This window comes from Canis aureus, chromosome 13, assembly GCF_053574225.1.
Source record: "Canis aureus isolate CA01 chromosome 13, VMU_Caureus_v.1.0, whole genome shotgun sequence".
In the NCBI taxonomy this organism is placed as follows: Eukaryota; Metazoa; Chordata; class Mammalia; order Carnivora; family Canidae; genus Canis; species Canis aureus.
The window spans coordinates 42,206,692-42,228,014 of record NC_135623.1 but is presented as its reverse complement, the minus strand read 5'-3'; the positions used below and the strand labels follow the sequence as shown (position 1 = coordinate 42,228,014).

Here is a 21,323-nt window from a genome sequence, read left to right as displayed (position 1 = left end):
GACTTTGTATTTTATTTTGAGAGAAATGGGAGGTATTTGGGTGGGGGCAGGGAATCACTCCAGCTGCTGGATGGAGAGTATCCATTGAATTATCACCCCTTCCCCCAAAGTCATATTTCCACACCTGGAGATGTGATACTGCACACTTGATTCTTGCATTTTCATACTTTCAATGCAAAAACCAATTTCTAAAATTAATTTTTCTATCCAAAGTATACCTTAAGGAATTTTTTTCCTGGAAAACTACTATTAGATACATTCTCTCAAAATGGAAGTTTATTCAAAGCCTACTTTTTAGTAATGAATTTATTTTTAAACCACTTGGCTATCAAAATATTTCCAAATAGAGTTTTAAAATATCTTTTAAAAATCAAGAGATACCTTAGAATTTTTCAGGTGAGCTTTGTCTCTCATTATATAAATTAACAAGATTGTTTGAGGTTTTGTTTGGGTTTTTTTTTTTTAATCTTCATTATATGGTATAACTTAGTGTTGGCCTCCTTATAATACTGGTTTATTTTATGAGATAGCTTGGAATCCCTTTTTTATATTCATTGGTTTCCACTGGCAGTGATTTCCTCTTCCACCAGCCTCTACTCCCTCAAAGTTAACAGATCCATTAGACATGTTTTTGTACCACTCCACTCCTGGGCTCCTTTTATTACTCCCATATAATGTATAGGTACATGGACATGCCCAAAGACCATCCCTTCTGAATCTTCCTCCCTCTGGTTTCCTCCTCAGAACTAGAGTTTTCAATTGCCTTTCGAGTCTATCTATAACACACATGTTGAAAAACGGTTTTATTACTTATACTTCACATTTAACCAAAGTACTGTTAACTAACTTGATCAGCCATTTTACTCTCTATATTGGGATGTAAGGGACTTTTAACTAATTTCAGAAATCAAATCCACCCTGGAAGGACTGTATATTTACTACTAGCGAGAATCTTCCAAAAATGTGTCAGAAGCTTGGAAGCTTTCTCCAGGAAAGGAGAACCAAAAGTATTTGTAGCAACAGGGGCTCCAATTAATAATTGATTAGTCTTCAAAAGGGTCACACCTCATTTGGAAATAGAAGTACCTAGATCTTGGTTTTGCAGTCACTTCCTAATTGGTCCTCCTGCCTCTATTCTTCAGCCTTCATAATCCATTCTCCTCACAGAAGCAAGAGTTATCTTTTTAAAAAATGTAAATTAAAAAAATGTAAATCAGATAATATCACTTGGCTGCATATGACCTTCCTACTACAGTTAGAATAACTACCATGGCCTTTAAAGGACTCTCTGTCATCTGTCATGTACTGGCTCCATCCTCTTCTCTAAAAACTTCCCTTGTTTCCTGGACTTCAGTCACACTGGCCTTGTTGTTCTTTTAAAAAGCCAGGCTTGATTCAGCGTCAAGGCCTTTAAACTTTGCTCTTCCTTCTGCCCAGAATGCTTTTCCCAGTCTTTCCACGGCTGCCTTCATCTCAAGAGTCAGGACTCTGCTGTTTCCTCAGTTTATCCTTCTGCATCGAATAAGCAGCACACCTGTGTGATCAAGTTCTAAAAGCCTCTTACCTTATCACTTGCAGATGACAAAAGATATAAATCAAAGCAAGACTACATGGGGCAAATGACTGGGGGTTTGTACATAGTCCTATATACTCATGGTATTTTTTTTCCTTTATAGGTTATTTTCAGAGCTTTGTCACCACCATATGATGCAGAGAACCCTTACAGTGCCAAGGTACAGGAGCAGCTGAAAATCACCAACCTCCGTGTGCAGCTGTTGAAACGACAGTCTTGTCCGTGTCAGAGAAACGACCTGACCGCAAAGCCCCAACATTTTACACATTATGCAATTTATGATTTCATTGTCAAGGGCAGCTGCTTCTGTAACGGCCATGCTGATCAATGCATACCTGTTGATGGCTTCAGACCTGTCAAGGCCCCAGGAGCATTCCACGTGGTATGTAAAACAATTCCTCACCTATGAGAAACAAACTGTGAGTTACTTTAAGCTTTGGGCATTGGTAATCTAAGTTCCTTTAGGGCTGGTCTATGCTCATATAATGCTTCCTGTTTCTTCCTCTGCAGATTCACTCCTCAGACTCCATACTCATCCTATACAGTGCCATTTAACTTGTTTTTTAATCTTCAATTTTAGAATTATAAATAGTCAAGCATGATAGCCAGATTCCTTGGGACACATCCATGCCAATTTTTAGTACCTTGACCTTCAGATATGAAGTGTAAGGTGAGCAGCAGGAGAGGTTGGCATAATCATATTAGTGGCATTATCACACAGGAGCCAGCTTTTATAGTCAATGGGGACCATTGTTGAGTAGATTTTAAAGTGGAAAAAACAAGAACCTCAGTTTAATGCCTAGTATCTTTTGCTGTCCAGCAAAATAGAAAGATAGTGATTCTCCTCTGTGAGGAGTGGACTGACCCCCTCTTACCCTCAGCCGGACTTAAACTCTCTTTCCTCTGGGTTCACACATCTCCTCGTGCTTTCCTCTGAACTTTTACTATTCTGCATCTCCTGAGAGATCACAAACTTCTGAGGACAGGGACTACATGAGCTTTGTATCCTCAGGACAGTGTGTTACCTGAGCTAGGACTAGTGTTTGGTAAGGTGTTGGACTGAATGATAGCAACAGAGAAATAGAAAAATGATGAAAAATTACTGTCATTGTCCTCACATCACCTTCTTCCAAAAAAAAAAAAGAGGATACAAAGTGGCCCAGACAGCAAGTTCCTTTTTGGGACGCACCCAGAACGATGGCTAGGGATGAGGCAAAGAGAAGGCAAATAGGAGAGCACTCCAATTTTTAAATGTTATACTTTACTCTGATACTTCTGATCAAAGCAAAAAATAAATAAAAATGTAAAGACTTCCAAGTATCCTTGCTTCATTTTCTAGTGAGTAGACTACTACATTTGTCTTTTCTCCCAGCCCTAATAGAGGACAGGGCCATAAGGACTGTGAACCAGTTAGCTAGCAGGACAGTTTGTATTTACGGGGCTAAGTCTCTGGGGTGCAGGACAGCTTTGGGGTAACTAAAATGACTAGGGCAGTGGCCAGTGTTTCAAAAACAGAAAAACAATGCTATTGCTCTCTCTAGAAGCAAAGCTGAGGCTCCGAAGTTAGAGAAAATGTAGCACTCACCCAACAAACACAGACTAGTTTGCAGACACTAATGCATCTTTGAGCTAACATTGCTACAAATAAGGATGGAATAATTTGTAATACCTAAGTTAATGGGATTCGGTTAATACTCAAATAGAAAATAATGCATTCATTCTAGAGATGTGTCTATCTACAAGATTGTAAACTAGAAAGTTTGTGTGAGGTAGAATGACAACATTTCAGTGAACAGGAGAGTGAAAGGAGAGCATGCAGGCTGCAATGGACTGACTGTTTGTGTCCCTCCAAAATTCGTATGTTGAAAACCTAATCCCAATGTGATGAGGTGTGGAGGTGGGGCCATTGGGAGGTAATTAGGTCATAAGAGTAGAGCCCTCATGAATGGGATTAGTGGCCTTCAGAGACCAGAGAGCTAGCTAGCTCTCTTTCTGCTGCGTGAGGATACAATGAGCAGGCTGCAGTCTGTGACCCAGAAGAGGGTCTTCGCGGGAACCCAACCCTGCTGGCACCCTGACCTTAGACTTCCAGTCTCCAGAACTGTGAGAAATAAATTTATTCTGTTCATGAGCCACAAAATGGTCGGGGTATAAAACCTGGAAAAGTGCAAGCTTAAGACCAACTGCTTTGGCCACATGGGCCACCTGAACACTGTGGCTGTCTCTCCAGATGACTTCCTCTGTGCTTCTGGAGGCAAGGGTGGCCAGGCCATGCTGTGGGACCTCAGCCAAGGCAAGTACCTTCATACACCCATACACCCAACATACCCAATGTTGGGGACATTGTCAATGCTCTGGGATTCGGCCCCACCACCACCGGCTCTGTGCTGCCACGGGCCACAGCGTCAAGATCTGGGACCTGAAGGGCAAGATCATTGTAGATGAGTTGAAACAAGAAGTTATCAGGAGCAGCAGCAAGTCAGAGCTGCCCCAGTGCACCCCTCTGGCCTAGTCTGCTAATGACCAGGCTGTTTGCTGGCTACACAGACAACCTGGTATAGATGTGGCAGGTGACCATCAGCACCCCCTAGAAATATATGCCAGAGCTTTAGAAATTAAAAAATGGCTTTCTGACTTAAAAAATTTCTTTATTAAAAAATTCCATAAGGGATAAATACACAGAGTTGCCAGAAACTTTTGCAAAAGTCTTAAGATATAACTATTCTACACAGTCTTCTGCGAGCAAGAAAACCGTCAACCTGACCTCGTTGTGGGCACCTGTGGCCCTCTACTTCCATTCTGGCACTACAGACTGAACCTCTTGCTTCCACCTTGGCATTGTGGCACTCCAGCAGGGTCCTATCCAAAATCACCATCACCTTCCGCCCCAACCTCACCACTTGGCCTCTGCAAGAGTCAGCCCCTGATGAGCCCACGTGGAGATGCGGCCCCCAGATCCCATCCGGGGAGTCACAAAAGCCTATGAGACATCAGCAGTAAAAAAAGAAGACTCTGGTAGAGGGTGCCTACCAGTATAATGGGAAGCCTTACATCTTTCTCGTGTCTGAAAGGCAGAGACCCGGATTGCTGCAAAAAATTTGGATAAAGAATATCTGCCCATTGCAGGACTGGCTGAATTTTGCAAGGCATCTATAGAACTAACCCTGAGTGAGAATAGCAAATTGTTGAAAATTGGCCAGTACGTCACTGTGCAGACCATTTCTGGAACTGAGGCCTTAGAGATCAGAGCTAGTTTTCTGTAAAGATTTTTAAATTTCAGCCAAGATGTTTTTCCGTACAAACCATCAGACACATTGGCATGCAGCTACAAGGTTATAAATACTATGACCCCAAGACTTGGGCCTTTGACTTCATAGGCATTAGCAAGGACATTTCAAAAACGCCAGAGTAAAGTGTTGTTTTGCACACATTTGCCCACAATCCCATGGGAGTGGACCCTCATCCTGAGTAATAGAAGGAAACAGCAAGAGCAATGAAAAAAAGAATCTCTCTACATTCTTTGACATGGCCTACCAAGGCTTTGCCAGTAGTGATGGTAACAAAGATGCCTGGGCTGTGCACCACTTCACTGAAGAGGGCATTAATGTTTGTCTCTGCCAATCCTATACCAAGAACATGGGCTTCTATGGTAAGCAAATGGGAGACTTCACTGTGGTCTGCAAAGATGCTGATGAAGCCAGAGGGGTGGAGTCACAATTGAAGACCTTGATCCATCCTGTGTATTCCAGCCCTCCTCTCAGTGGAGCTCAGGTTGCCTTGACCATTCTGACCAGCCTGGATTTTCAAAAACAATGGTTGCAGGAAGTGCAAGTCATGGCCAACTGCATCATTAGCATGCAGAATCAGCTGGTCTCCAACCTCAAAAAGAAGGACTCCCACAATGGGCACACACAATGGGCAGCACATCCCTGACCAGATTGGCATATTTTGTTTCACAGAGCTAAAGTCTGAACAGGTGGAGCAGCTGACCAAGAAGTTCTCCATCTACATGACAGAGGCCAGCTACATCTCTATGGCAAGAGTCATCTTAGACAACTGGGCTGGCTATCTTGCTCATGACATTTACTAGATCACCAAGTGATTTCCCTGACAAGAGGGAACAGAAGCAACTGTCTTGTCTTCAGCCTCTGAACTTGTGAGATTCACAGGATGAGGGAGGGTGGAGGTGATGAGTGGATCATTTCTTTCAACCACAGTGATTAAATACGTTTCTCAGAAAAGAACATGTAATTAAATGGGACAGAGGAATCTGTAGCTGGTGTCTGAAACTATGTGGCTTGAAACCAAACTCTCCCCCATCTTTTTATATATAACTTTCTGTCATGTAGATGTGTAGTCACCATCTACAAGGAAGTCATCTCCTTATAAAACCCTTTAATCATGCTATTGCAGTACTGCAGTACTTTATGAAGCACCTTATGATGTTGACAGTTCAGTTCCTCTGTGGACCCAGCATGAGACATAGCCCTTGTGAGAGGCTTTGTGAGAGACCTAGTCCTAACATTAATGGTCAGCCTGTTTGTCTTCCCGTGATTGAGCAATCTTATCAACAGACCATATTAACTGAAATCCAGGGTGTTTTATGAAAACCAGGGTCTGCTGCCACTGCATCAAGGAAAATAAAAGATGCTGTTTCCTGTCTTGTTCAAGAAGAAAAGAAAGAAGTTTCTCTTTTATAATGCCTCCAGGCATTTTAATGCTCCTCTCTTTTCCCTTATCCCTGCTGCTCTTTTCCTGAGACATGAAGATCTATGGCTAGCTTTAATTTTCAACTTGTACTACTGCTTGATTGGCCATCTACCCCATCTCCTTGGGATTTATTGATCTGAAGAATGAAGGACATAATTTGCTATTCATCCCATAACCTCATCTTTCTCAGCAAAGAATAGTGAGAGTAGGCAACTACACCTTATTTCAGCATCTTTTTGGGGGATAATTTAAATATCTCCTGCTGGGTTGTTGCCTCTGCCCAGTGGGACCTCATCCTTCCATTCAGTGTGGTTGGGCAGTCTCTCATCTCACATCATGAGTTGGGCAATGCAGGGTTATACCAGGAAAGAGGATATTCTTGACCTCGGTCTTAACCTTTGTGTGTTGCCAGCTGGGCTCAAGCTTCATCTTCTGGAAAGATAACAACCATCTGCTCTAGTCATGTAGATTTATTGCAGCCTGGGTTCTCTGTTATAATAAAGTTACTGTTGGACCTCACTCCCTGCCCCCCAAAAGAAAACTGTTAGCCTATAGAAAGGAGCTGGTTAACCAAGTAAAGGGGATTATTTAGTAAGTGTTTTTTCATTTTTTAAAAACTTTGTTGGGCAGCCTGGGTGGCTCAGTAGTTTAGTGCCACCTTCAGCCCAGGGCCTGATCCTGGAGACTTGGGATCGAGTCCCACATCAGGCTCCCTGCATGGAGCCTGCTTCTTCCTCTGCCTGTGTCTCTGCCTCTCTCTCTTTGTGTGTGTCTCTCATGAATAAATAAATAAAATCTTAAAAAAAATAAAATAGAAACTTTGTTTATTCATGAGAAAGAGACATAGGCAGAGGGAGAAGCAGGCTCCCCACAGGGAGCCCGATGCGAGACCTGATCCCAGAACTCCGGGATCACATCCTGAGCCGAAGGCAGGTGCTCAACTGCTGAGCCACCCAGGCATCCCAGTGTTTTTTATTTTGAAAGGATGTTGGAATGAGAAGTCTCTATCCTGGAAGAACCTATGGGATAGAAACCACTCTTCCTTACTAATCTCAGGTTGCTTTGAAACTGCAAGCAATTGCCTTTTAATACTAGTTTTGTGACATCCTGCTCCCCAATTCTCATATGGATTTCAGCAGCAGTGGTGGTAGCCCCTAGTATTATAACTACAGCATATGCCAAAACCAGGCAAGACTAAGTCAAACTTAGAGCCATGGCAAGGTAAGGGATAAGAAACAGGCTAAGTGGTTAAGGGTATTTTGGCTTCCAGGGATCCAGTCCAATGAATATTCTTGTCATCTTTACTCTCTTAAAATCTTTTTTTTGTTTTTTAAGCCATAAGTAATTGGACCAGCAGAGGTTTATGGTTGGAAACGGGAATAGTTCTAGGTTCAGATTTTTCCATCCCTAAGCTTAAGTGTATTTTACTTTTATGTGTTTTTTCTGGATTATAAAGAGCTGATATTAAATTCAGGCATGGTTGCCTTTTATAAATGTGATATTCCTATTCCCACACTTGCTCAGGTGAGCAAACTGCACATTAAGAGCATAGTCTTTTGGCTAATTACTAACATGGCCATATGGTCAATTGTCCTGCTACATTTGTACGAACACTATTCATTTTACATATGCTGCTATAAATTACGGGATTTGTAAACTGTGCCCGCACAATGGAAGGTTGCCTCTTGAGAAATGCTATTCTTTTACTAGTCAACTTGTGATAGGCATGTGTATATAAATCTAACTATCTTTAGCACAGCTTTTCTTTATAGGAGTCATTCTCAGTGTGGTCCTGAACCAGCAGCACCAGCATTACCTGGGAACTTGTTAGAATTACTTCTCAGGCCCTACCCCAGACCTGCTGAATCAGAACCTCTAGAGATGGGGCCCGGGTGATTTCAGTGCTTGCTAAAGTTTGAGTACTGCTGCTTTATAGACTATGCCAATTCATCTACGGCTAATATTGTCAGGATGAGTGATTAATTAACAAAGTCTGATTCTGTGGGCTAGAATTTTTAATGGCTGATAATAGATAATTAATGGAAATGACACACTGTTTCTCAGGCTATCTAAGATTTTAGGGTCAATTCTTTCTATGGGAGAGGGGAACAGAAAAAGGCACAAAGTGGGGGTACAAGCTAGCAGCTTAAATTACCTTGAAACACTCCTCCTGTGTCTTCTCCATGCTTCCTTCTTCATGCTTCCCCCTCTTCCCAGGACCTTCCGTTTATTCTTTACCAGTTCCATTTTCCCTCATCTGTTCATTTTACTGGAAGGCAGAACAGTACAGAGATTAAGACCCTAGCTTTGGAATCAGATCTCGATTTGATTCACTACAGCATTTGCTAAGCTACTCAGTCTCACTGAACCTCAGTTTCCCAAGAAAGTAAGATCTACTTGATATAATTACTGTGAGGATTTGAGTTATGATAGCCAGTGCCTGGCATATAGTAGCCACTATTGATGTTACTATTACTGTATTACATGACCTCAGCCACTTCTACTACTTCTCCCACATATACTTCTTCCCCAATAACAACAAAAAATAAATCATAGCTGATGTGCTGTTTGACATGTTTACAAGGATAGGGGTTTTGTGACAAGGAAAACTGTACTTTGACTCCAGCCTACTGGGATCCCAGACATTATGTGAAAAGGACATCTTAAGCTTTTTCCCTTTGCAGCTGGAGAGGACTATGCAGTTCTCCTTTTTCCTAGCAGCTGGTGATTTTACAGCTGTTGGATGATGGATGGTAATGAGAAGGCACATGGAACATTTCATTGTTTTACTAACATATCACCCATTGGATAACACGGAAGCCTTAGGATACCATGAAGAATTGTTTAGATGAAAAAAAAAAAAAAGAATTGTTTAGATGCCTTGTGCTAGGGTATTATACTATATGTTGGCAAATCAAACTCCAATTAAAAAAATATACAAAAATAAATAGATAAAAAAGATGCCTTGTACTATACTTGTTAAGGTGGATTTTTCTTTTTCTAATCAGAAACTCATTATATAAAAGAGGATCAATATTTTAACAGGAGTATTCTAAATCTAATAGTAAAACATTGAAACCATATGTAGAGCCAGAAAATGGGACTTGTGGAAAATGTTACTTAGCTACCTAGCTGTGTAAGGCAAGTTTTAGAATTATTCATATAGTTTCATTACAAAAGATTTTCTCATCTGAATCTGAATACATTTAATCATACATTTATGTTTACATATCTCATATATCAAGTTTTATATGGTCAGAATAGATTTAAGACCACATTTTTCATCTTTAAAATTTTTTTTCATGGCCAAAAGGTCTAATTAGAAAGCTCTTGACTCTTCAGGATATTAAGGAAAAGAACAAGGGCTTAAAGACAATTAATAAGGGCAGAAGCAATCCCAATCATTTGTCACATTAGGCTCTGGAGAGAAGAGTAATCCTATCACCAAAATGGTGCACAGTGTTGTCTTCCAAATATTAATAAACTATTAAGCCAACCAATTTGATACAGTTAGTGTGAGATTATCCTTAATCCATTTCAAGGGCTTGACTTTCTAATTTCATTTTCCTGTGTGTTACTGTGTTATAGCTTTGCCATTAGTCCCTTGGCAATGAGTAACCACAGATGCCATCGAAGGTATACAGAATGCTGATTATACTTCATTTAAATACCTTGTGTTTTCTAGAAGGGCAAGCCAGTAAAATATGTTCATGGCTGGAAATTGTTAGTGTTTTGACTATAAAACTTCCCAATGAATCTAGCCTTATTTTCTCTTGAGACAGTAAGATATACCTTCTCTTACTGGCAAAAGTTGCCTGAGATTATTCTTTTCTATTTGATGACCAGGAAACCAGAAGACTTCAGAATTGGACGCATTACAAAACAATTTTTCATTCATAAAAGAATTACGTATGGGGTTTCTTTCAGAGGTTCCCCTAGAGCGTTTAAATATTTATTTGTAGGCCTTTGACTATTTCACAGAAAGGTTAAATGAAACAACTGAAAGCTAAATTGTTGGTGTCAGAGCTGACATTTCTGAAAGTGAAATATTAGCCAATAGAAAAGTAAAGTTGGTTCTCCAAAATATCATATATGTTCATTCAACTTTTCATGAACATGCTTTGCAGAAAGTGAAACATTTATATTTAGGTCAAAATTAGAGCAATGACAAGATACAAAAATAAGTCTCTTTAACAAGGTTGAGCTGCTAGCATAAATTTGGAAAGAAATTTACTCTTCAGATATTCAAGGCATATTCTACTTTGAAAATTTTTCTTATGAATATTGCCCTTTCAGTGTAGCATTTTTGTATCCATCCCACAGATAGCAGGGAGATCTCTGGGTCTGCAAGGCCTAGTCTTGCAGTTTCACTGCTAATATAATGGCGGGGAGGTGCGGGGGGAGAGATACATGGAAAGAGAAAAGCTGAGGTTACAGATAGATATCTCACTTCTGGTTCACAACCCCAGGACTCCTATCTCTGTGGTATTTCATTTGTGTCTTGCCAATTTTGTAAGAGCTGGAAATGACTTCAATTTGTCCTAAAACAATTACATTCAGGAGAAGATAAAATGTAATTTAAGTCCTTATTCATTCTTACAAGAATTTTTAGGCACCAGACACATAAGGTTAAAATACACACACACACACACACACACACACACACACATATCACAATCATTCCATAATAGAGAGATAATTCACAGCTATTTCAAATAGGAAAACTAGGTCTGTTAATTTTGACACTCGAAACCTTAACACTATAATTGAAATTACAGTTGTATTATATCTTAGCAATGCAAATATCTTAGTGGAATAAAATAGTACATGTGTGGGGAGATGGAAAGACTATATTGTATTTATTAGCTCATAATAAGATTTTTTTTTAGCCATATGGAATTCTGATGTCTTTTAGCTCTGTTCTTTAGCTCTAGACAGAAATAAAAAACAGAGAAAATTATCGTTTCAAAAACTAAAATGTATATTTAGCCTTAAAAGAGCTTGCAAATTAGAAATGGAAAAATGATTACATTTGTTCCACTATTAAATGTTTTATATATAATATGAACAACTGTGAAGTTTATAAGAGTAAACACTGATCAGGTGTCCTTTGCCTTTTAGTTTTGCATCTCTGAGGGTACCACTAACAGGCATGCAATTTAGCTAGCTCAGTCAGCTCTCAGAATTCCTGAAGGGCAGAGGTTTCTTTGTTTCCCAGATAAGGCACTGGTAGGCATTAAAATTAAAGAGAAAGTGGAATCCTAGTATTTCCATAGTTTAGAATGCTGAGAAGAGGCTAAAGAAAAAAAAAAGAGGCTAAAGATTGTAGTTGTTTGTAGCATATATATCTTATAATTTTTCTTTGAAATTTAATTCAATTCTCATGTGTAAAGAAAAGGGAACTTAACTCTGGGATTACACAGGAGTAGTAGAGCAGTGAAGAGACTTGTGTTCCAAACTGTGCCACCTAATCTTGCTAACATAAAGGCAAGGGATTATAACCTATTTTATCAAACAATTAGGTCATTAGTGACCTTGAAAACAGAACTCCAGTCATTCTTCAGGCCTCCCACAGTCCCCTGTACTGTTCGTGATTAAAACACTTACCGTATTACCATATTGGTTTTTTTTTAAATTTTTATTTATTTATGATAGTTACACAGAGAGAGAGAGGCAGAGACATAGGCAGAGGGAGAAGCAGGCTCCATGCACCGGGAGCCCGATGTGGGATTCGATCCCCGGTCTCCAGGATCGCTCCCAGGGCCAAACGCAGGCGCTAAACCGCTGCGCCACCCAGGGATCCCCGACCTTACCACATTGTAATTATTTTCTTACATATCCAACTTTCCCTATCTGCTAAACTACTTGTTTCTTTCATGGCCAATACTGGAACATTCACAGTGTCTAACATAAGAAGTTCAAAAAGTTTTGGGTCGATAGATGAACTAAATCGATGGCATTTTAAAAGAGATTCATCTCAGTAATGTCAGTAATATTAATAATAATGACTGTTCCTGATTGTGTCACTTTTCGACACACATTCTTTTATTTTTTTTCCAATTTTTATTTATTTATGATAGTCACACAGAGAGAGAGAGAGAGAGAGAGAGAGAGAGAGAGAGGCAGAGACACAGGCAGAGGGAGAAGCAGGCTCCATGCACCGGGAGCCCGACGTGGGATTCGATCCCGGGTCTCCAGGATCGCGCCCTGGGCCAAAGGCAGGCGCTAAACCGCTGCGCCACCCAGGGTTCCCGAATTTTAATTTTAAAATTCCATTCTAACCTTAATTTACTTCTTTTTTCTTAATATAAAAATCTTTCATTATTAATTTTTAATTTTTCAATAATAAAACATTGGTTAAAATTAATACAGCAACCAAAATATTTACAAAGTGACTAATATATGTCACTAAGTTAACCTGCTGCATTTTGTTGCTAAAGAAACTGATGTCATGAGAGACCTGTGAATCTGTCCACTGTTCCTCTGGTTCTTCAGATTACAATGGGATTGAGATGGCTTTGCCAGGAAATTAAACTGTTATCATTCAATACATTGGAAGCAAGATCCTACTCTCTGTGTGTTAGATATTAGATAATTATAATGTTTAAAATGTTTATATCAGTCTAACACAGTAATACCTGCTCGAATGGAATGCTCAGAGACCAAAGAGTTTCTGCAGCATGAAAGTGTCTTGTAACAGTTTTTAAATAAGATTTCAACATCTTGTACAGCCATTTTTGCATGAATTGTAGGACATGAAGAAAAGAATAATAAAAGTTATAGATATTAAGAGATGAGGTACCTTAATATGTCAACTATCCCTCAACTTAATTTATTATATTAGATTTTCAAAAAGATTGCTTTTCAAATTCTCCAACACCTTTATATTATGAAAATTTTTGCTTTTTAGTCAAAATAAACCCTTAATTTTTGTCTGGACATTGTTAACCCAGCTGTGACTGATGCACTATTTTTTCAAACTATTAAAATGAACAGTTATACTTCCCTAGGAAGGAAACAGAAGAGTATATTCTTGGCTATAAAATTTTATTCCAGTAAAAGCATATCTTAAGATTGAGGATTGGATTAACAGAAAATCAACCAATGTAAGACACCATAACAATAGAGGATAAAAACCGCATGCTCATCTCAATGGATGTTGACAAAATCCAACATCCTTTCCTGACTAAAAAGTAAAAAATTCAACAAAGTATATATAGAAGGGAACTTACTCAACATTATGAAGGGCATCTATGAAAATCCCAGTTAACGTCATACTTAATGGTGAAAAACTGAATGCTTTTCTCCCAAAGATCAAAAATAAAGCAAAGATGTCTGCTCTCACAACTTCTATTTATTATTGTATTGGAGGCAATAAAAAGAAACAAAAGGCATCCAGATCTGAAGGAAGAAGTAAAACTATCTCTGTACACAGATGACATGATTTTATATGTAGAAACTCCTAAGAATACACACACACACACACACACACACACACACACAGAACAACAACAGCCAAAACAACTGTTAGGGCTCATAAACAAGTTTAGCAAAGTTGCAGGATATAAGATTAATAATATGTAAAAACTATTATATTTCTATACACTACAAATGAACAGTCCAAAAATAAAATCAAGAAAATAATTCCATTTATAATAGCATCAAAAAGAGAATAAAATACTTCAGAATAAATTTAACCTAAGTACAAGATTTGTATACTGAAAACTCTAAAGCATTCTTGAAAGAAATTAAAGATCTAAATAAAAGGAAAAACATCCTGTTTTCATGGATTGGAAGGTTTAATTTTGCTAAGATGGAAATAGTCCCCAAATTGATATGGATTCAGTGAAATCCCTATCAAAATTCCAAATGCCTTTTTTGCAGAAATGGACAATCAGAATTTATATGAAAGGGCAAGGACCATGAACAGCCAAAATAATTTTGAAGAACGATGAAGTTGGAGGGCTCACACTTTCCAATTTCAAAACTTACTACAAAGCTACAATAATAGCAAAACAGTATGCTACTGGCGTAAGGATAGACATATAGATTAACAAGATAGAGAGTCCAGAAATAAATCCAGGTATCTGTGGTCAGCTGGTTTTTTCTAACAAAGATGTCCAGATTATTCAGTGGAAAAAGAAGACTCTTTTCAATAAATGGCACTGGGACAACTGGATAATCACATGCAAAATAATGAATTTGGAGCCTTTTCTTATACCATATACAAAAATTTACCCAAAAGGTTTCAAAGACTTAACTGTAGACTGATAATTATAAAACTCTTAGAAGGAAACAGACATAAGTCTCTGTGACCTTGCATTAGGAAATGGTTTCTTAGGTTTGACACCAAAAGCACAAAACAACAAAAGAAAAAATAAATTGGATTTCATCAAAAGTAATAATCTTTGTGCATCAAAAGATACTATTGGGGTACCTGGCTGGCTCAGACAGTGGAACATGTGACTCTTGATCTCAGGGTTGTAAGTTTGAGCCCCATGTTGGATGTGAAGATTACTTAAAAATAAAATCTTAAAAAAAAAAAAAAGATACTATCCCAAAAGTGAAAAGAAAAAGGGGAAGACGCTGGTCAAGGAGGAGGACCCTAGGCTTGCCTTGTCCCATAAATACAATTAGATAAGTATCAAATCATCCTAAATACCCCAGAAATTGACCTGAAGATGTAGAACAAACTCCACAACTAAAAGTAGAGAAGAGGCCACATCGAAGAAGGTAGGAAGTGTGGAGACTAGGTTTGAGAGAGAAACAGATCATGGCCAGTACAGTGGGGAGGGAGGCTTGGTTGTAGAGAAGGTCAAGAAACATACTAGCACACCGGGGGAGTGCACAAGGAAGGGAACCCTCATAGCAATTGGCTTGGAAAGAGAGAGAGACTGAATTTCATGAGTTCTTGCAACCAGTGGGGCTTCAAGCCTGGAATTTTAAAAGTCAGCTGGCTTGGTTCAGGGAGAGCCTCTCAGGCACTGAGACTGCTTTTGGAGAGAAGGCAGGTCAAATAGCCTTGGACATACAGTGTGGAAACATCAATCTAAAGAGCTCCTGGGCACACAGTGGGGAAGTTATTTATTTATCCCCGAGCATGTCCCAGAGAGGCAGTGTACACAGAGAGACCCCTCTGGGAAAAAAAGGAACTGTCAGGTGCCATCCACCCCCACCCCCACCATAAGTACACAGCCATCTGTGGAAATCAGTGCAGCATCAACACTCACTACTTAACTTGCTTACACCCAGCCCTGCCTCTCCTCCAGCCCCCATTCCCCATTCTCTGGTGGAACTACCTTTCTCAGTCACACTTGCCTCAGGACCAGCATGGCAGGCCTTCTCCCTGAGAAAACCAGCCCAGACTCCTGCTCATGAGATCTGGCAATTTTGCAGGGCCTTGGTTCCCATAGCAGTGGTGACAGATCTCATTTCACAAACTGATCAGAGCACACCTAGTTAAAATGTGCCACATTCAGGCCAGGGACCAAACACTGGCCACAACAGACAAAGAGAGCCTCAGCAGACAACTAGGGTGAAGGATAAAATGGCCAGGACACAACAGCAGAACGTATACAGCACATATTGGAGACATGCCCTAAAGTGCCAGTTCCCCAGTGGTGGAGAACAGGGCAAACTACATGGCAGGGCACTACAGGACCTCTTCTTCATAAGGCCATTACCCTTAAGAACAGCTAACTTTTCTAACACAGAGAAGCAAGCATAGAGACTCTAACAAAGTGGGAAGACAGAGGAATTTGTCCCAAATGAAAGAATAGGACAAGGTCATGGCCAGAGATCTAGGTGAAACAGATATAAGTAACATGCCTCATACAGAATTTATTTTTTTTAAAGACTTTATTTATCTGAGAGAGAGAGGGAGAGTACAAGCAGGTGTGGTAGGCAGAAGGAGAGGGAGAAGCAAACTCCCTGCTGGGCAGGGACCACCCCCTACATGAGGACTCGATCTCAGGACCCTGGGATCATGACCCAAACTGAAGGCAGATGCTTAACCAACTAAGCCACCCAGGCGCCCCCAGAACTTAAAGTAATGATCATAAAGATACTTGCTGGACTTAAGAAAAGAGTGGAAAGCATCAGTGAGACCCTTAACACAGAGATAAGGAATAACATAGCAGAGATAAAGGGCTCAATAAACAAAATCATAAACACACTTGATGGAATGAACAGCAGGCTGGAAGAATCAGAGGAAGGAATTAATGACCTAGAAGACAGAGTAATGGAAAGTAATCAAGCTGAACAAAAGAAAGCAAAAAGAATTATGCAAAATGAGAATAGACTTAGAGAACTCAGTGACTCTATCAAATGTAATAACATTCATATTATAGGAGTCCCAGAAGAAGAAGAGAGAAAAGAGGTTAGAAAACTTATTTGATGAAATAATAGCTGAAAACTTCCCTAATCTGGGGAAGGACACAGATATCCAGATCCAGGAGGCACAGAGAACCCCCAGCAAAATCAACAAAAGTGGGCCAACACCAAGACATATAGTAATTAAAATGGCAAGGAATAGTGATAAAGAAAAAAAATCTTAAAAGGAGCAAAACGGGGACCCCTGGGTGGCTCAGCGGTTGAGCATCTGCCTTTGGCTCAGGGCATGATCCCGGGTCTGGGGATCAAGTCCCACATCGGGGTCCCTGTGAGAAGCCTGCTTCTCTCTCAGCCTGTGTCTCTGCCTCTTTCTCTCTCTCATGAATAATTAAATAAATCTTAAAATAAAATAAAAGGAGCAAAAGACTAAATGCTGTAATCAAAAGACAGGGTGGCAGAATGGATTAAAAAATAAGACCCATCTATTTACTGCCTACCAGAGAGTCATTCTAGACTTAAATGACAGCTGCAGATTGAAAGTGAGGGGATGGAGAAGCATTTATCATGCAAACAGGATGTCAAAAGAAAGTAGGAGTAGCAATACTTATATCAGACAGAATAGACTTTAAAACAAAGACTGTAATAAGGAAGGACGTTATATAATCATAAAGGGGATAATACAACAAGAAGATATAATAATTGTAAGTATTTACCCACCCATAATGGGAGCACTCAAATACACAAAACAATTAATAACAAACATAAAAGAACTAATCAATAATAATACAATAATAGTAGGGGACTTTACCACTCCACTTACATCGATGGACAAACCATCTAAACAAAAGACCAGGGGCACCTGGGTGGTTTATCGGTTAAGCAACTGCCTTCGGCTCAGGTCATGATCTCAGAATCCTGGGATCAAGCACCACATCAGGCTCCCTGCTCAGTGGGAAGTCTGCCTCTCCCTTTGCTCCTCACCCTGCTCATGCTCTCTCTCTCTCTCTCAAATAAATAAGTAAAAGTCTTTAAAAATAAATTTAAAAAACAGAAAACAAGGAAACAATGGCTTTCAATGACACACTGGATCAGATGGATTTAACAGATATATTCAGAACACTCCATCCTAAAACAGCAAAAGACAAATTATTTTCAAGTACACATGGAAAATTCTCCAGAGTAGGTAACATATTAGTTCACAAAACAAGCCTCAACTAATTTGAGAACATCAAAGTCATAATATGCACCTTTTTTGACCACAATGCTATAACATTAGAAGTCAGTCACAAGAAAAAAAGGTGGAAAGCCCACAAATACATGGAGGTTAAATAACATGCTGCTAAACAATGAATGGGCCAACCAGGAAATAGAAGAAGAAAAAAAAGTACATGGAACCAAATGAAAATGAAAATACAATGATTTAAAACTTTTAGGATGCACCAAAAGTGGTTCTAAGAGGAAAGTTTATAGTAATACAGGCCTACTCAAGAAGCAAGAAAAATCTCAAATAAGCAACCTAACTTTATACTTAAGGGAACTAGAAAAATAACAAACAAAACCTAAAACTAGGAAAAGGAAGAAATAATTACCATTAGAGCAGAAATAAATGATATAGAAACTAGAAAAGCAATAGAACAGATCAATAAAACCAGGAGCAGTTTCTTTAAAAAAAAATTTGAAAAAATTGATAAACCTGTAGCCAGACCTATCAAGAAAAATAGAGAAAGGACCCAAATAAATAAAATTACAAATGAGAGAGAAGAAATAACAACTAACAATGCAGAAATACTAACAATTATAAGAGAATGTTTAAAAAACTATATGCCAAAAAATTGGACAATCTAGAAGAAATGGATAAATTTGTAGAAACCTATAACCTACTAAAACTGAAACAGAAAATTTGAACAGACTGATTATTAGCAAAGAAATTAATCAGTAATCAAAAAGCTCTCCAAAACAAAAATCCAGGACCAGATGGCTTCATAAGCAAACTCTACCAAACATTTAAAGAAGAGCTAATACCCTATTCTTCTCAAACTCTTCCCAAAAAATAGAAAAATAGGAAAACTTTCAAATTCATTCTATGAGAGCAGCATCATTACCCTAATACCAAAACCAGACAAAGATACCACACAAAAAAGAGAACCACAGGCCAATATCCCTGAAACATAGATGCAAAAATTCTCAACAAAATACTAGCAAACTGAATCCAAAAATACATTTTAAAAAATCATTCACCATGATCAAATGGGATTTATTCCTGGGTAGCAAGAGTGGTTCAGTATTCACAAACCAATCAACATGATATATCGCATCAATAAGAGAAAAGGTAAGGACTATATGATCATTTCAATAGATGCAGAAAAAGCATTTGACAAAGTACAACATCCATTCATGATAAAAACCCTTAACAAAGTAGATTTAAAGGGAACATACCTCAACGTAATAAAGGCTATATATGAAAAACCCACAGCTAATATCATCCTTAATGGGGAAAAACTGTGAGCTTTTCCCCTAAGGTCAGGAACAAGACAAGGATGTCCACTCTTAACACTTTTATTCAACATAGTACTGGAAGTCCTAACCAGCAATCAGACAACAAAAAGAAATAAAAGACATCCAAATCAGCAAGGAAAAAGTAAAACTTTCACTATTTGCAGGTGACATGATACTCTATATAGGAAATCCAAAGGAGACTCCACCAAAAAACTGCTAGAGCCAATAAACAAATTCAGTAAAGTTGCAGGATACAAAATCAATGTACAGAAATCTGTTGCATTTCTATACACCAATAACGAAGCTGCAGAAGGATTTAAATTAAGAAAACAAGCCCATTTACAACTGCACCAAAAACCATAAGATACCTAGGAATAAACCTAACCAAAGAGGTAAAGGATCTGTGTGCTAAAAACTCTAGAACACTTATGAGAGAAATTGAGGAAGACACAAAGAAATGGAAGAACATTCCATGCTCATGAATTGGAAGAACAAATATTGTGAAAATTTCTATGCTACCCAGAGCAATCTACACATTCAATGCAATCCCTATCAAAATACTATTGACATTTTTCACAGAGCGGGAACAAATTATCCTAAAATTTGTATAGAACCAGAAAAGACCTCAAATAGCCAGAGGAATGTTGAAAAAGAAAACCAAAGCTGGTGGCATCACAATTCCCACTTCATGCTATCTTACAAAGCTGTAGTCATCAAGACAATATGGCACTGGCACAAAAACCCAGAAATGGACCCTCAATTGTATGTCAACTAATCTTCAACAAAGCAGGAAAGAATATCCGATGGAAAAAAGACAGTCTCTTCAACAAATAGTGTTGGGAAAATTGGACAGCCACATGTAGAAGAATGAAACTGGGCCATTTTCTTACACCATACACAAAGATAAACTCAAAATGGATAAAAGACTGAAATGTGAGATAGGAATCCATTAAAATCCTAGAGATGAGACACAAATAGCAATCTTCTCAACTTAGCCACAGCAACTTCTTAGTAGACACATCTCCAAAGGCAAAGGAAACAAAAGCAAAAATGGACTAATGGGACTTCAGCAAGATAAAAAGCTTTTGCAGAGGAAATAGTTGACAAAACCAAAAGACAACCAACAGAATGGGAAAAGATATTTGCAAATGTTTTATCAGATAGAAGGCTAGTATCCAAGATCTATAAAGAACTTATCAAACTCAACACCCAAAAAACAAATAATCTAGTCAAGAAATCGTCAAAGACATGAACAGACATTTCTCCAAAGAAGACATACAAGTGGATAACAGACACATGAAAAAAGGCTCAACATCACTCGGCATTAGGGAAATACAGATCAAAACCACAGTGAGGTACCACCTCACACTGGTCAGAATGGCTAAAATGCTAACAAGTCCGGAAACAATAAATGTTGGGGAGGATGCAGAGAAAGCGGAACCCTCTTACACTGCTGGTAGGAATGCAAGCTGGTACAGCCACTCTGGAAAACAGGGTGGAGGTTCCTCAAGAAGTTAAAAATAGAGCTACCCTACGACCCAGAAATTGCACCACTAGGTAGCTACCTCAAAGATAAAATTGTAGTGATCTGAAGGGGCATCTGCACCCCAGTGTTTATAGCAGCAATGTCCACAGTGGCCAAACTGTAGAAAGAGCTCTAGATGTCCACTGATAGAGGAATGGATAAAGAAGATGTGATGTATTATATCATATATATAGGAATATTGCTAAGCCACCAGAAAGGATGAAATCTTACCATTTGCATCAATGTGGATGGAATTGGAGGTTATTAAATAGCTGAGTGAAGTAAGTTAATCAGAGAAGGACAATTATCATATGACTTCACTCATATTTGGAATATAAGACATAGCATAGAGGACCATAGGGGAAGGGATGGAAAACTGAATGGGAAGAAATCAGAGAGAGAGATAAACCATGAGAGACACTGTAGAAGGAGAAGGAGAAGCAGGCTCACCGCTGAGCAAGGAGCCCAACACAAATGCGGGGTTCCATCCCAAGACCCTGGGATCATGACTCAAACTAAAGGCAGATGCTTAACCGACTAAGCCACCCAGGTGCTCCTTGGCTAACTGAATTTAAATTTTTTAAAAAAGGCGCTCGATATTAGTCAATAGGGAAATGAAAATAAAAACCACAATGAGATACCACTTCAAACCCACTAGGGTGACTATAATCAAAGAGATAAATCAAA

General features: G+C 38.9%; 1 protein-coding gene, 1 long non-coding RNA gene and 1 pseudogene across 6 annotated transcripts in view; 2 read left to right on the top strand and 1 right to left on the bottom strand.

Annotated features, from left to right (window-relative positions):
• The window catches only part of LOC144282353 (uncharacterized), a 179,181-nt gene that overhangs the window by 35,440 nt on the left and 122,418 nt on the right, over positions 1 to 21,323 (bottom strand). For all 3 annotated transcript variants that reach the window (XR_013350770.1, XR_013350771.1, XR_013350769.1), the window contains exons 4-6: positions 8,439 to 8,552; positions 3,902 to 3,992; positions 1,909 to 1,976 (exon numbers count right to left, since the gene is read on the bottom strand). This is a non-coding gene — a long non-coding RNA (uncharacterized LOC144282353). The remainder of the gene's footprint in view (positions 1 to 1,908; positions 1,977 to 3,901; positions 3,993 to 8,438; positions 8,553 to 21,323) is intronic.
• Positions 1 to 21,323, top strand: part of NTN4 (netrin 4) — a 124,431-nt gene that overhangs the window by 39,828 nt on the left and 63,280 nt on the right. For all 3 annotated transcript variants that reach the window (XM_077845889.1, XM_077845890.1, XM_077845888.1), the window contains exon 3: positions 1,677 to 1,955. In XM_077845889.1, the coding sequence (XP_077702015.1) occupies positions 1,677 to 1,955 (279 nt within the window). The remainder of the gene's footprint in view (positions 1 to 1,676; positions 1,956 to 21,323) is intronic.
• On the top strand, positions 4,337 to 5,675 carry LOC144282702 (aspartate aminotransferase, mitochondrial pseudogene; annotated as a pseudogene).